This window comes from Pundamilia nyererei, unplaced genomic scaffold, assembly GCF_000239375.1.
Source record: "Pundamilia nyererei isolate P.nyererei 1_Seehausen unplaced genomic scaffold, PunNye1.0 scaffold00004, whole genome shotgun sequence".
In the NCBI taxonomy this organism is placed as follows: Eukaryota; Metazoa; Chordata; class Actinopteri; order Cichliformes; family Cichlidae; genus Pundamilia; species Pundamilia nyererei.
In genome coordinates, this window is record NW_005187405.1 from 6,497,458 (window position 1) to 6,512,172 (window position 14,715).

Consider the following 14,715-nt stretch of genomic DNA (forward strand, 5'->3'; position numbering starts at 1 on the left):
TTTGGCTGGATTTGTGTCCATGCCTCAGTGTTATGCTCACTGGGTTTAGCTCTATGGGTGTCTGTGGCCTCTCCTCTGGCCGCCCGTGTCCATTTGCTCTGCGGGTATGGCAGGCCTGAGCTGACAGATGGCCGCCCCTCTCCATTCCGCTCCAGAGTAACACAGTAACTGGTTTTTCCTCCGCCGTTGACCTTGCCACAGCCAGCCAGCAATCCAGGCTGGCACTCGGCCTGTCGAACAGGAGGGTAATGAAGTCCAGCGCTGCTCACATGATTATTAAGGCTTTGACGCTGGGGGGCCTTTCAGAACCCTATTCCCCTCCCCGCTCCTCCCCTGTCTACCATTCACACAGCCAAAGTTTGATGAGGATAGTCATTTGTTACATGGTACTTTGGAAAACCACCATTGTGGTCCATAAAGCTAAAACTTTTTTGCGGCACTCTTTTGTTCTCTGTTTGTTTTCTAAAACAAACCTCTCTACACCTATGAAGCTTGCTTAATAACAGCTTTGAGAACAACACTGGAAGCCATTTCTATTCAGCAGCATATGATAGCTACAGAATGACATTCCAAAAATACGCCAGGTAAGAGCCCCTACACAAAGTTAGGTCATATCTATCACACTACTGTTGGTGCTGACAACCTCTAAAAGCAGTGCAGTTCAGTGGTTGCACTCCACTTCATTCTCACTGCAAGTCTCCCTTACCACAAGCATCTCTAGGCACGCCTGGAACCCAGGTCCCATCAGGGCCAGAGTGGGATTTGAGAGGTGTAGGTTGCAGATCTGACCTTTACTAAGGCAGGACTGTCTGTTTGCACTTCTCCCATAAGCCCCCCTCCAGTCAGACTGCTAAGCAACCCCAGCAGACCAGGGGTGTGCATGCACCTCCGGCCTTGGTGACATCTTAGAGACCATGGGGAGGTGGAGTAATGCAGAGGTTAATTCTGATCATCCAGTATTTATGGGCTTCACTTCAGAACAAGGGTTGGCATTAACACTCTAAAGGAGACATCTCTCCTGTATATCAATAAAACATAACAGAAGGACAGGGAGAGCCTACCTTTATTCAGGTCGCCAAAGTCCTTAACTAAGCCTAGGATGGGAAAATTGGAAAAATATGCCAGTGAATGTCTTTAAATTCAAGGTATTTAAATCTAAATGCTCCTTTTGAACTACTATTAGTCCCGTACAACGATTAACTCAACAACTGAGCAGATTTCAGCCAATCACTGGCAGGAATTTGCCCCAAGTCACCATGGTGACATCAACCTACCAATTGCGATGCAGTCAGGGGCAGCAAGAGTTCGCCCGGAGTTTGTACAAACAGGCTGTATGAACTGAGAGCATCAGATATTTTCTCACATGTTGGCCTAGTCTGTGAGGTGTGGGGAAATGTCAGGAAAATCAATAGATAAGGACCACATCAGACTGAGCTTGTCTGGCCTAGCAACAGAGCATCCCCATGGTGATGTCAATTACCTCTGCTTTACAACAAAAACACCAGGAAGAGCAAAACAGTCTCTGCAATGCTGTTAAACTTTTAATACAGTCTCCTGGTTACATTGAGGAATTTGTAAAGAAAAAAAAAAGAAAGAAAAAAAAAAGCCCAACTTTTTCTTGTTTTCCATCCAGACAGGTAAGTAACACAGTGGGTGCGAAAATCTTATTGATAGCTCTTTTTTATGCAGCTCGCTCTGATTTCTATTCTCCTCATGGACCCCACATTAGTCAGGGAGAGGTATAATGTAACGAGCAGTAAGGTGCGCATAATTGCATATTAGCAGCAACACACTTGGCTGCACGGGAGGTGACTATGCTAACGAACAGAGAGGCGTTATTAATCACCAATTAATAAAAGCAGGCAGATATCACGCTCAGCATAAGGCATGCATGGTTTCCTTTGTTTCCAATGGCTGGTCCAAACCTGTTCTCTTATTTATTTCATAAGATTGATCCTGTTCCTCTGCTGTGTTGTTTATTGAGTTCTGACTCTGATTTAGCCCCCTAGGAGTCAAATGAGGAGTGTTTGGTCATGTTTGTTAACAGATTACATGTGTATGTGCTCTATGAATGAGCTCTAGAAACGGAGGGAACACCATCAGACGCACCTAATCAAAGAGGATTATAGGAAAAGAAACAAAGAATGAAAATACCACATTCTGCTTATGTATCAAGAGGGAAAAAAAGCACTTAATGGGGTAGTAAATGTATTTCCACCAGGGCAGAGACAGTGATGGAGACCATATAATCAACATACACTGGCCAAGCTGCTCTAGGGGCCCAAGACAAGAGGATATGTGTCAAGGATAATTTGCGGCCCTTAGCAAGAAACAAAACAAGGCTTTCAGCTTCAAATACTGTTACAGTGTGCCTCCTGTCGGTTCTTCCAATAACAGCCAACACAGTGTGTTTTGCCAGGATGGAGCTCAGTTAATATGAAAATGCAAACGCTAGATACTGAGACAGAGGAAAATTGAGAGATAGTGGACAGGGGGAATGAGAACGAGAGAACAGAGCGGAGGAGGAGAAACTAGAGGAGAGCTAAAGGCCTCTCACTCGCTCTCCTCTCCAGCTCTGTAACGGCCCACAGTGCCTGCTTCACACAGAGCGGCCAGCTGTACAGCAAATGTGCCTTTCCCTCTCCGCCCCCGAACCTTTCCACCCCTCCAGTGCCCCCCTTTGCCTGGGCCGACCAGGCCACTGGCTCCACTCTGAGAGAGAAGCCTCCTCCCTGACTTGGCTTCAAGCTCTGTGCTGTCACCAACCCAAAAAATCTGTAGAGGTGACCCCAAAAAACACTTTTTTTGGGGGGGGGATGTGGTTTGGTTTGTTTGTTTACAGTTGTCCTTCTCAGTACTGCCACCTTGGCAGTAGCTACTTGGAAAGGACAGAAGTGAGATGAGAATGAGATTGAAAGCAGATATCACAAAAAAAGCTAAACCCTCTTTCACCTTCAGAACCCTTTAAGACAGAGCCCATGCTTCAAAACATGTCAGGGCTCTAAAAATCCACACAGGGACATTTGAAACAGTGCGATAAATGGGCCAAACGTGCCCCCCATGAGGCTCCAAATGTCATAGTTTACACTGGGGTCAAAGTGAAGCAATGGGGTGGCATGATGGCATGCTGATAAAACCAAACAGGCTTTTGTGTCAGTGAAGGACCTTCAAAGGTCCTCTTAAAAAAAAAAAGAAAAGAAAAAAAATGAACGGGGACTACTATTTACATTTTTTTTTTTTGCAATGCAGTTATTACATCTCAAAATGAGAAATTTTTATTCACGAAGAGGCCTTTCTTCTAATCTCAAAGAAAAACAGAAAATTAAAGAATTGATAGTGACTGCGACAGCTGAAAGCTGTATAAATCTGTGTGTCTCTGGAGAAAAATCGGACACCCTCAATTCTGTAAGTGTGCCATGCCAAAAAAACTCTAAACTAAAGAGTGGCCAGCTGTCTTCTGGCCTGCTATTAAATTGCTCCTTGGATGGTGGCGATATCATTTTTTTCTCCATAGGAGTATCACACCAGGTCCCCAAACAGAGCGACCAGCTGTACAGCAAATGTGTACTGATCCATCTGGGCCCTAGCAGGCTGCAGCCTCCATCTTAAGACACGTGGGGCCGTTCACAGGCTTGGCTGGGGCTGGTCCGCAACACACCCTTCTGCACCCACGGCTACCTCCGTCCCTTTCATTTACCTCCATTATCATAGTAAATGTTGAGTAGCTGAGCACCAGAACTGCCCTTTATGTCTGAACCAGGAGCGTCATCATCTGAGTGTAATATCCATGCATCAAAATGTGCTGGCAGTCGGACAGAAGAGGCAGCCGCGACCACTTCGGCCTGATGGGAGGAGGTAAGGGGTGGAGGCTCATTGCGCCGGGTTTGAGGGAGACTATTGTATTACAAAGGCAGCTAATGTGGACTCGTCTGGGTGAGACGGGCTCAGGTTTTGTTGTTCCATACACTTAGCACTATGGTTATGTCACGGCACATCACTATATATAGAGTTATCAGTGTGAACTGACACCATGGAGCGGGGCATGGATGAAAACAACACCCCTATGAATCCAGCGTCTGCTCCATTACCTACGCTAATAACGCTGACAGCTGAGCGGAGATGACCCCAGCCCCCTGTTTCCCCTCTCCTGTGCAGATGGTCATTAAAAGGAGAAAGTGTCCCTTTTTTTTCTGTCGAAAAGATATTTAGAGCTTTTCCAAATGTGCATTTTTTGGGGGGTTGTTTTTGGCCCAAATTGGCTCTTCAGTGATTAAAGTGTGGGTTGAATTTAACCATGCTCCAAATTAAACAGAGCAATTTTTCAGAGGGTACGTAAAAGAACAAGATCAGCGCTTGAAACACGGCTCACATGTCGTACCTCACGCCTTGTCCATTAAACACATTTCCTTAACTTTACTTCATTCTGCTCTGTTTTCCTCTTGTTTGTTTGACAACTTCACATTACAATGAGTTTTGTTTTCTCCTTATTTTAGAGATCACAAAGCAAACGTATCTAACAGAAACCCTTTTGAGAAGTCAGATGAAACCCGTGATCATGTTGAATACAAAGCGATGGCATATCAGAGAAGTAAGACATCAGACAATAACCCAATCACCTATCCTCCTGTTATCTTAAGCTGTCTGAATTCCACTATTACGGGGAAACTGTGTGCTTGTGCGGCTGAAAAACATAAAATAACCAGTAGGGGGGTTTGTTTTCTACCCTCCCAGTGTGCTCCGTGCCTGCCTTTGCGAGAGAAAGGACTAATGCTGGCATGGTACTGTATTAGGCACCCCCAGTAGACTAGTGGGTGAGCAGATCGCAAAGATGAATACAAAATACACACCTACACACTCTCAGCTCATCTCTCTCTTTTGCAAATACACCGCAGCATCAAAATCACAAATCACATGCTTCTGATTGTTTATGCACAAACAGTGGGTCCCTGATAGAATTGCCTACCGGTCCTGATAGAATTGCCCACCGTGTTTAAATTCACCTGCGCCTAGAAGCGTGTCCCAAACAGAGAGGCGGTTTGGTTCCAGATCAATGAGTCTCTCTCCCACTGAAGACAACAGATAATGCAGTGTAATGAAAGAGCCGCCAAACGAGCTGAATAAATGAATGAATAAAGGAACGTGAGACCGGAATTCAGACGCCTACTTACTGCAGGCAAGAAAACCTGTTTTCCAATTGTCTGTTCCCTATAAATTATTCTGCCTGCATACAAATGACAACCAAAAGTAGAGACATTTTGAAAATGTGGAGCTTAGTCGTACACCAGCACTCTTAGCTGAGAAATCTTGCGAAATGAAATGCAAAATTTGGAATATTTCTTTTGATATTAAACACCGAAATGGCAAATATCCATTTTTTCAGTTGATTTGACGTCATAAAAGGAGAGAGCATGAAAGTATAAAATCTAGTATGCAGATCTCAGTCATCTGAAAACAGTACTTGTGTGACAAAGTACAACAGACAAACAAACCAAAAATACATATAGAAGAACTAGAGAAATTTTTACCTTTTTTTTTTTTTCAGAAAATTGATTGATAATCTTTGGGATGATCAGAATGATCAAATCTGTTTGATATTTCAATATTTGAATAATCTGTGTATTTTATTTTCCACTACTTCAAACTACCTTAATTACAGAGTGGTTTGAAGTGGAGAAATTCAGCTTGAAGCATGCACACGGACCATATTATACCATTCACATGCATGGAGAAATGAAGCTTGTGGGTTTATGAAAGCACAACACTGGGGATGCAGTTGATGGTCAAATAAAAAAATAATTCCACCTATTTGGTGATGTGATCCAGATACTTGTGAGCCTGAATGAGACAGGGTCAAATATTTTATTACATATCACATTTATTTTTAGTATGTGATTCATCTTTAAAAAGGTAGGAAAACACTGAAATTGGGTGAATTTTTCTTAATAATTTGCACACTGCGCGGGTGAGATTTTAACACTTAAATTGCATGCCTAAAAGATATGTTGATTAAATTTACGCTAGATTTTAGAAACACTTGGGAAATTTGGACAAACATATTTGTATATATTACACAAGCACTGTATTTAATGACTCTTGTTTCTGGAGTATAACAGAAACCATAATAAATGAATCAGAAAGTGCTATCTCCTACCCAGCATGTGGTTGGCCACATGAACTTGGATGTCCCATTCACTGTAGAACACCATCTGACATTTGATGCACTGGTATGTCTTCTTCTGTAAATCAGACAACAGGGATTACAGTCAAGTGTGAATAAAAGATATATGGTAGAAATATTTGTGTCATTTGTAAATTGTAAATTCTCTGCATGTTTTCATTTACTTATTTAGTGCGAGGCTACTTAGCAATACCTCTTCAGTTTGCGATGGACTGGCTCTTGGCATGGGAGACACCTGGGGGGTCTTCAGCTGTCCACTGTTGCTGTCCCCAGACTGTTCCCGATGCACTGTCTGGACATGGTTTTGCAACTCTGCCTCAGATTCAAACTTCACATTGCAGCTGGAACATCGTGTCTTGGCTGCAGACGAGGACGACGTGGAAGAGGATGAGGACGATGAAGAAACACCTTTGCCTTTTCCATCTCCAGGGCTGAGACTCTCCCCTTGGACCCATGTGGCTGTAGTTGTTGCTGGAGTGGTGGCTCCCCCCTGCTGCTGCTGTTGCCTCCCTCCATTCACTGTTGGGCTGGAGCTCTTGGAGCCGGCAGCCGCCACACAGGACGCGCAGAGTCCATAAGGCAGTCCGTTGATGTCCAGCTTTACCAGGTCTAGTTTGGACCGGAAATCTTTTAGGCAGGAGGCACACTTGAAAAATTTTGGGGCGTGGTGTTGCTGCTGGTTTTGAGACATGGCATTGGTGCGGCCCATGGGTTGGTTTGCGGACATAGTGCCTGTCTTTTGCATGTGGAAAGTACCATGGATCTTGAGCTCCAATGTGGAGGTGACCGTCTGCATGCAAACAACACAGCGGAAACCTGTAAGGGAGTTCCTCAGGTCAGGGTGCATCTGGCAGTGCTCCAGGAAGTCCTCCTCACTATGCAGTGGCATCTTACAAATGCGGCAGCTCCCCGTGTCCAAACTCTTGCTATGGGTGACCTTGTGCTCTGTCAGGGTGAGCAATGAGGGGAAGCGCTCCCCGCAGATGGGACACATGTAGTGTTTGACAGGCCCAAGGTGGGTCTGCATATGTTCCCTCAGCCCAGCCTCAGAGAAGAAGGTACGGGAGCAAACATTGCACTTGTGGTTACCCTTGATCATCTCAGCCTTTCTTTTTATCATGGCACTCTCACCAGGGCGTATATTGTGATCTCTCAACTGGTGGTTAGTGAGCAGTGACTCCATAGTATAAGATGCCCCACATATGTCGCATCCATACATGGGCTCTGCAGTGTCCACCTCTTCCTCACTTCCATCATGGCTGTTCTGGGACTCCATCACAGATCCACCTACTGCCCCTGAACCATGGCTGTTAGTTAGGAGACCTTGTAGCTCAGCATCTTCTTTAGGCTGGCTTTCCCCACCAACTACAGTAGAACCATTGGCGCCACAGTTCTGTGACTTTCCCTCAAACACACAGTGTTTCTCCCTCAAATGTTTCTCCAAAAGAACAATGGCATGGAAAGCCTTGCTGCAGAAGCGGCAGTTATACTTCTTGCTATGGGTGGTGATGTGGCACTGCAGCTCCACTTCCGTTCCAAAGGACTCCCCGCAAAAAATGCAGCGGTGGGCACGGCCTTGGTTTTCCAGGTGGCTGTGTTTGACGTGAAGCTGCAAGTCAGTCTCATGCCTGAAGTCCCAGTTACAGGAGGTGCAGCGGTACACTTTCTTCTCGTTGCTGTGCTTCACAGCCAGGTGGAGCTGAGTAGACACTTTTGAGTCGAACACCTCTTGGCACAGAGTGCAACGAAAGAACACAAAAGTATGCATGTCGAGTAGGTGCTTCTGCAGGTCATCCACTGAAGTGAACTGCTTGTCACAGCTCTCGCAGATGTAATAAGTCGACGTAATAGTGAAGTGAATTGTCACATGCTTTAGCAGAGATTCCTGGTTGGGAAACTCCTTGTTGCACTGCGGACAGGTAAGCTGAGGCTGCAGACCATCCAGATGCGTTTTGAGGTGAGTCTGGAAAAGGTCTAAGCTTGTATACTTGGCACCACACTGGTTACATATGAACTCACTGGTGGCACGGGAGGCTGAGCTACCTTGTTTCAGCACGGCAGTTTGTTCCACAGATATTGGCGAAGAGGGGCTGAGAGTGCGGAGGGATTTCTTCCCATTGTTGATGTAGTTCAGGGCTAGTGGAATGTTCTTGTGATTCTCCTTGATGTGCTTGTTAAGCTTTAGAACACTGTTGAATATGGGGGAGTTGGTGCAGTATGAACAGGAGTACACTTCGACTATTGGCTCCTTGGGAGTTACAGCCAAGGGGGAGTCAAAGCGTAGGCTCCCCCCATCACAGTGAGTCTGGCGAACATGCTCCTCCAAGGTAGCCTCTGTCAAGAACCCCATGAAGCACTGGGGGCAGAAAAAGGCATTGCTCTCCTTGGCCACTGGACTGGGAAAGCCATGAGAGCAGCGGATGTGTTCCTGGAGGGCATTTAGGTCATTTAACACCTCGGGGCAGAAATTACACTGAAGGAGGGCATCAGGCAAGCTCGCTAACAGGGCAGCGTGATCTTCTGCATTGTGGACCTGCTTAAGATGTTCATTCAGATTTAGTAAAGAGGGCAGAACTTCCAAACAAAACTGGCAAGTGTGAGCCTGCTCTGGCTTGTCCAGATGCATGGTTCGCAGGTGAATTTGAAGCACAGCCAAACTGGAGAACACTTGCTTGTTGCAGTAGATGCAACTGTAAGAGACTTTAGGCTGCTTAGAGGAACGTCCTCCCATGTCTGAAGTGTTCTGTGCAGCCCTCTTTCTCCTTCCCCTGGTCTTGGGCACAGGTGGCGCTGTCTCCACCATTGTGGAGCTGTCAACAGAGAGGTTGGAGTCCGGAGTTGTGCTAGACACAGAGGTGTAGCCTACAGTCAGCAAGGAAGGGCTGTTACTATGGTTACTAGATTCAGGGAGCTGGTGGATGTCCATATGAGCATAGAGGTCCTCAACAGACAGAAAATGCTCTGAGCAGATAGCACAGGTGTGGCCCTTCCTATCTCTGCTGTGGGCTTGGTCAATGTGGGTCAGCAGGGTGCCCTCATCGCTGAAGGGCTCGTGGCAGTAGATGCACTGCAGGGTGGCACCCAGTCCTCCATCCTCTGATGGGGAGCACTCAGGGTGGCATTCTGCGATATGCCTTTGGAGCTCTTCTGGAACATCGAAGCCTTCCTCACACCGGCTGCATTTGCGGGTTTCTTTCAGCTTCCATTCATCAGCCCTAGAGAAACCGGAGCCCGTGCCATCTTTGCCCCTTTCGTGTACTTGCATGTGGCCGTGGAGAGAGCTGGAGGAAAGGAAGCCTCGACGGCACACAGGGCACTTGTGGGGTTTGTTGGAGGCGTGGGTTTTCATGTGGATTTTGAGGTGATCGCTGCGGGAGAAGGCAGAGTCACACTCTCCGCAGTGATACTTCTTATCACCCGTGTGTAGCTTCACGTGTCGATCTCGGCTCCGCTTGTGTTTAAACAGGCGGCTGCAAAAGGTACAGCTGAAAGGCAGCTTATCACCGTGGCTCTGCTCGTGACGCTTGAGGAAACTCAAACGACTGAAAGACTTGTCGCAGAACTGGCATGGGTACGGTAGGCCAGGGCCTCCTTCTTCCTCGCCAAAATCATAGTCCTCACAGTGTCCTGGAGAAGTCTGATCCTTACTAGAGGGAGATGATGCTGGCCAAGAACACGATGGGTCATCCTCAAGATCAGCACCGTCTGGAGAAGAAGACAGAAAGAAATGTAGAAATGAAGGCATTGAGGGCAGGTCAGAGGGAAAAAGATGGAGGAGGAAAAATGGAGAAAGTGAGTGAGTTAGAAAGGTGTTTTGTAAGCTAGTCACTATATTAGCAAGTCATTAGTCTTGAAAAGGTAGGCCACCGTGGCGTTATTTGTCATAGTAATTATAAGGTTGTGGTGTATGATTTTCAAATTCTTTGCAATGTAGACCATTTTTTCTTCAGCTGAAACAATACCTCTCCTTAGGTGTTATCTAAAAAGTTACATTAAATATGCAATTTAAAGTATAATTAGAGAAGAGAATAAGTGGAAATACTTTTACTACAATTAACCTTGTATGTGGCCATGTAATGGCTTAGCCCACTGTGACTCAAAACACAATCTCTCTGACATTTAAAGCCAACACAAGACAATGGGTCTACTCTAGGATGTAAGCCCTGCATGAGGTAAATTAGAACATTTCTATTATTCCTGAAGAATTACTTGAATATTTTTGAATAACAAGAGCCCTTGAAATGACCTTAAGACAAGAGAAAAACAGGCAAAAGCAGTTTTAAGGATGAAGGAGAAGATTAAATATGCAATTTAAACCACAGCTATGCATAGCCTTTGGGAACGCTCTGCTGCAAAACGGATGATTTTCATGAAACATAGACCCATCAGAACATCCGTCAATAGATATCAGATTATAGAATATGCATTATTACAAAATTTGTCTGTGCAGTCTGCGTTAAGCTGTGAGGCAAGTGATCGTGGATGGATGAACGTGCCATCCATGTTCTGATGCAAGGAGGGGTAGGGGGTAGGTGGCTAGTGGTGGCTTACTGTCTCGGTCAAGGACAAGCAGGTGCAGAGAATGACCAACTTTTTTTTACAATCACTTTAATGTGTTCCTATTCAAATGGCTCCAACATTCCAATCCACTGGTTCACTGTGCGGTTATATGCATGGAAAACAGAGCACCACTTTCCACAGGTTCAAAAGGTTACAGGCCACTTCTTCCCGCTGCTGAAATCTAAGTGATGTGAACTTCCTTACCTAAATAAAACAACATAATCCCAACCTCTTCAGAAAAAAAAATGTCAAAAGGCCATAACTTGGAATGGGAAAAACAAGAGGAAGCTGCAAAGATTTATGAGAGGGACGGAGGAAAAGCACGAGCTCTTTCCAGGATCCAACCTCTGTACTCTCCTTCAGCTGACAAATCTAAGTCTTTCTCTCTCTCTCCCCCTTTCTGTTGTTTTTGCTGGGAGATCTGCCCTTTGTCAGGATATCATGCCCTCTCTGAGCACTTACCCCCATCAGGGCCTATCTTCAGGAAACAGATGGGGTCGGAGGCCATTCCCTTGCCCCTCCAAACTGCTGAAAGCGGCACATTGAGAGCCCACCTCCACACCGTGGCCCTCCCGGAAACCTCCCACCCCTGGCAAGGCGCCCACTCTGTACACACATCTCACTGAAGGAGCAAACCTTGCCTGATTTACTTGCTTTATCTTTCATACATGTCTCAATGTTTTCTCTCTCTCTCTCTCTGGTTTGAGGGAGGATGGGTGACTCAGTGCTATGCCCTCCTCCACAGAGGGGGCGGATCTGCCCTATCTCATACTGCCTCTCCGGGTATAGGAGAAGAAGACAGTGCAAGAAGAATGACCCCAGCCAATGCCTTACAGTCAAACGTATTGGCTTCGAGACAATAGTATAAAACAAACAAATAAATGGTTCTGTATACAAGGCTAAATGAAATTCTGCTGTCTTAAATGAGGATGTCTTGATGCCTTGAGACATTACTAAGCTGTCAGGACAATCTCATTCCATTCTCGTTGTTTGTTTGCTCAGTGTATATTATTTATTTAGGGCCTTACGGTGATGACATATATAGAGTAATATCTGATTCATATATATGGAAGTTGCAATGAAGGGTTTTGAATAAGTAGCTATGTTAAAATTTGTGTCTGGATAGCAAATATAACACAGTTAGTAATAATGCATCATTTGATTTCACGTTGGACTGCATAGGGTATAGTCACACTGGCCAACAAATACGTTATAGCCATGCTGTAACCAGTAGACAAAGGTTCTCCTTTTGTGCTTCTTCACCTATTTTTTCTGGTGAGTCGATAGATAAAACTATAGAACTGCAGGAGTTTTACTGTGTACCGCTCACCCCCACCCAACCTCACACCAAACACACGCGCACACAGAGCAAGAGCACACTTGTGTGCATACACTGACAAGAATATACATGTGCACACATAGCATGTACACATAGAATACACAGATACAAGTCCAATGGCCGAAGCAAGTGTGTGAACAACTGCAGATGAAAGAGCAATCTTCCTCAGGAGACCTCAAGAGGAAAAAGAGAGAGAGACTTGTTTTTTTTTCCTTCTTCACCCAGACAAGAAATGCCCAGGCCTCAGCAGCAGCCTGAGTAAATAAAAGAACGGGCCTTACTTCCCTGTCTCTCGGGCCGGGGGCCTGTGCACGCCAGCACTCTCTGTGCCGCTGCCAAAGGGGATGCTGGGGCCTGAAAAACTACACCCTGCAGCTGAAGGGCTGTCTTTGTTGGTCTGCCAAGGCCTTCCTGAGCATCCTCCAGCCAACAGCCTGTCACGTCCTGGGAGGAAGACCTCCATCTTAAGGCCTGTCCCTCTCTGGGAGTTCTGTCCCTACCCCCCTCCCTCCTTTTTTTTAATGTCTCCTATATGGAACAAAACAACCTCATTTGGAGTTCCCCTATAGGGAATGGCACAAAATGTGCCACTGCCACATTTACCAGAAAGATAAACATTAAAGTCGAAGCTAAAGTAACTAAGAACTTCTTAAAAGTCACAAAAATATAACTTGGCCTGTGAAGTTCACTGATCAAAATATGCTAAATTAATAAAGACGTTTTCTGTTCTATACAAATTATGTTTTCTTTTTTTTTTCCTGGTACTGCAGAAGTAACCACTGAGAATTCCCGATTCACACGCAGGTCTCAGTTTCCTCTAAGCCAGTCTGAACTGCCTTTTGTGCAGCACTTCCTCTGTGTTCATTTATAGCACCCTTTCCCAAAGTAAATACCCCTGTTCAAATAAGATCCCTAATGCTGGGAACAGGTACGCTTACCATTTTTCTGCACAGCAGAATAGCTTTCCAAACCCCTGAAGAATCTTTTATTTATGCAATTAATGCATTTGAAAATTAGCATGCATAAATATTTTTTGAGAGCAAGTCATTAATTTTCATGATGACATTGTTTCCCTTTGGACTTTAACACATATGGTGGCAAACTGTGTCTATGTTTCAAAAGCTAAATGATACAAAAATGTTTAAAGAATAATGTCTGTTGATTTCTTTGTAGACAAATACTATTGGGTCTCAGTATAATTTGAGCGTAAGAGCTCAAAAGAAGGCAACAAAGACGGATTTTCACATAAACTGTTCTTCAAATGTATGGCTGTATGCTGTGCTTAGCAGTGGCCCAATAAATAAAATATCCAAGTTATTGATATTAAAATCTAATAAAGCTCCTTTCCGTTAGAGATGCAAAAAGGGAAACAAAGGTATACCGGTACATTAAAGTTCAACTGGCAGGAAAAAAAATTTAAAATGGGATTATAAAAATATTTTAATGGCCATTAAGTATTTGTAACAGGAATGAGTGCACACAAATGTAACTGAGTCTCTTGTTAAATGTAATTGAGATAAAGCATGGGTGCTTGGTTTGACATTTGGTATAATATTTAATGCTTTTGCATGTATATCCTAAAAAACTGCATATTGCTTTGCAAAAGCATTTTATTGCTTTCATACACATGCACATAGATGTCTCGCTTTTTAAAGATAATTATGAAATGTCTCATACAATATGAAACAACTGAGCAAAAACAGCTACATCTGTATTCAAGCTGATTTTGTGCAGAGCTTTTAAAATACTGAAAATATCCTTGGTTATTTTATTCCAGCTGGCTCAAAATACAAACCATGCCTCAGTTGACCAACCATTTTTTTAGAGGTGTTTTTTTGGGGGGGAATTTATTTTTTATTTTTTTTTGTATCTACACTTTTTTAGTCCACATTATGAAAAGTACAAAAAAAAGCAATAAAAAAAGCAATTATCTACCTTTTTTTGTGTTTCAGAAAATGTAATTTTTGCAGTTACACCCTCTTTAAACCTTTCAGGGACCGCATCATTTGGGAACAACTCACTTCTGGTGCCCAGACCTTCGTGTCTGAGGCGCTGGAAGCTGTTCATGATGCCTTATCACTGTCTGACAGCAACAGAGTACATCTCCTCTATTTAGGAAGCCAAACTCTTATCCAGGTCCAGGACCTTATCTTATCAGAAAAAATGTTTCCCCCCCCCCATCACTCATCTGCCACTTCTATAACAAGCTAGACTTTGTTCAAAAGCCATTCTAGTGAAGCAAAGCATGGCCAGGCTTTCAGTCGCCAAACCTTATCTTCCTGTGTGTTGTACCAGAGATCTGTACATAGTGGTTGTCATAAGAGATGTGTTTGTGTGAGTGTATTTGTGGCACATTGGGGATTGGGGATTCATTGAATAAACAAAAAGCTGACAACTTGTCTGATGTAACACCGTGACCCCACTTCATATTCAGAGAGGGGATCTTTTTACAGTTACTGGGAAAAGTAGTGAGCCTTTCCCATGAGATGATGCATGTGTCATCTCAACACTTTTCCCTGTTCTGATGTCCAAATAGCAGTGCGTGTCTGAACAACACGTATTCATGTACGCTGCTTTGTGACACAATCACTTAAGATCTAATAGAAGAAGTGGTGTAATATACATATATATATATATA

The 14,715-nt window shown here is 44.3% G+C and overlaps 1 protein-coding gene across 5 annotated transcripts in view; it reads right to left on the reverse strand.

Moving 5' to 3' along the window:
- Nucleotides 1–14,715, reverse strand: part of LOC102197416 (zinc finger protein 521) — an 88,816-nt gene that overhangs the window by 38,656 nt on the left and 35,445 nt on the right. For 4 of the 5 annotated variants that reach the window (XM_013912541.1, XM_013912539.1, XM_013912523.1 and 1 more), the window contains exons 4-6: nt 6,372–9,883; nt 6,152–6,236; nt 5,803–5,835 (exon numbers count right to left, since the gene is read on the reverse strand). In XM_013912541.1, coding sequence (XP_013767995.1) covers nt 5,803–5,835; nt 6,152–6,236; nt 6,372–9,527 — 3,274 coding nt within the window. In that variant the 5' untranslated portion in view covers nt 9,528–9,883. The remainder of the gene's footprint in view (nt 1–5,802; nt 5,836–6,151; nt 6,237–6,371; nt 9,884–14,715) is intronic. The other variant, XM_013912531.1, reaches the window with a different exon arrangement.